Raw genomic sequence first — 1,531 nt, forward strand, 5'->3', positions numbered from 1 at the left:
AAAAGATTGTTAAATGAGATCCTGCCGAGATATGCCATACCGAGTAGACCGTACTTTTCAGAGAAAATAATTCCTGAACTTTATGGAAAAGTAGTAACAAAGATTAAAAAAAAGCTTGAAGACACAGATTATATATCAATCACTACCGACTTGTGGACGTGCTTGCAAAACTCTGTCAGTTTCCTCAGTTTCACTGCACACTGGCTTGACAGAGATTTTAACTTGACACATGCTGCACTTAATGTAAAACACTTTGAAGGGCAACATACTGCGCAAAATATAGCAAATGCTCTGCAAGAAATACTGAGCCGGTGGGAATGCCCTTTATCAAAAATTCACGTCATTGTTCATGACAATGGGCGCAATATTGTTAAGGCTGTCAGTGAGGCTAAAATGAATTCTGCATGTTGCTTCATACATACACTACAGTTAGTAATCAAAGACACTCTCAAAATTTAACCTGAGATCGGAAAAACTATTGCTGTGGGACGAAAAATAGTAACCCACTTTAATCATTCGAGTACTGCACAAGAAAAACTGAAAAAAATTCAGGAAGAGCTGGGAATAGCCAAGCATAATTTAGTGCAAGATATAACAACACGGTGGAATTCTACCTTTTATATGTTAGAAAGGCTTCTTGAACAAAAACGAGCTATTTCCCTCTATCTAACTGATACAGTAAACATATCTAATCTGACTGCAGAGCAGTAGGAGATTGTAAACCAATTACTAAAATTATAAAAGCCATTTGAAAAGATAACAAAAATTTCTAGTTCAAACTATTCATGCTTATCTGAAATTATTCCCCATGTTGTTACTCTTAACCGCTACTGCAACAAGGCCGTGTCTTCTGACCTAGCACCTAAATTAAAGTTTATGGCGATCGCTATGCAACAAGGGATAAAACTACGTTTTTCACAGATTGACGATAATAAAAACTACCTGATATCAACTTTGTTAGATCCAAGGTTTAAGACAAATTTCTTCACGAACCAACTGCAAAAAGAAAGAGCTCAGCAGTACATTCTGGTTAAACATTTAGTTTCAGACTATGATACCAGCAGCGATGAAAGCGTGCGTTCTTCTCCCGTGCAGTCTAAACGTAAAAGAACCGATGAGCCTGGACAAAGCATTNATGTTTGTATATTCTAACAAACATCATCACTAAACCCAATATATTATAAAGCTACACACACACACACACCAACCAATGCCAAATAATATCGGACTAGAAACGGCTATAATAATAATAAATTATGAGACAATTTGGCACTAGAGTTAGGTGTTAGGGACCATCTCTTGATAAATTTATAACTACTGGAAGAAAAGAATCAGCCTGAAGTAGGACTCAAACCCACAACTCCTGCTTACTATGCAGATGCGTTGCCAATTACACTACCCGACCTTTAGTCCAATCTCCTCTTCCAGTATATAAAATTACATTATAACCATTAACAGTTATTACTTAGGATTTGTTTACAGGATGAGGGTATGGGTACGCCCACAGCTGGCACCATAATAACTGTTGATG

The 1,531-nt window shown here is 36.9% G+C and overlaps 1 protein-coding gene across 1 annotated transcript in view; it reads left to right on the plus strand.

Moving 5' to 3' along the window:
- The window catches only part of LOC111613425 (zinc finger BED domain-containing protein 4-like), a 15,385-nt gene extending 14,354 nt beyond the window's left edge, over window positions 1–1,031 (plus strand). The window contains exon 2 of the mRNA XM_023354785.1: window positions 6–1,031. Coding sequence (XP_023210553.1) covers window positions 6–459 — 454 coding nt within the window. The 3' untranslated portion in view covers window positions 460–1,031. The remainder of the gene's footprint in view (window positions 1–5) is intronic.
- Window positions 1,032–1,531: the final 500 nt, after the last annotated feature.

Source organism: Centruroides sculpturatus, unplaced genomic scaffold, assembly GCF_000671375.1.
Source record: "Centruroides sculpturatus isolate CEXI.00-Female unplaced genomic scaffold, Cexi_2.0 scaffold1740, whole genome shotgun sequence".
Classification (NCBI taxonomy): Eukaryota; Metazoa; Arthropoda; class Arachnida; order Scorpiones; family Buthidae; genus Centruroides; species Centruroides sculpturatus.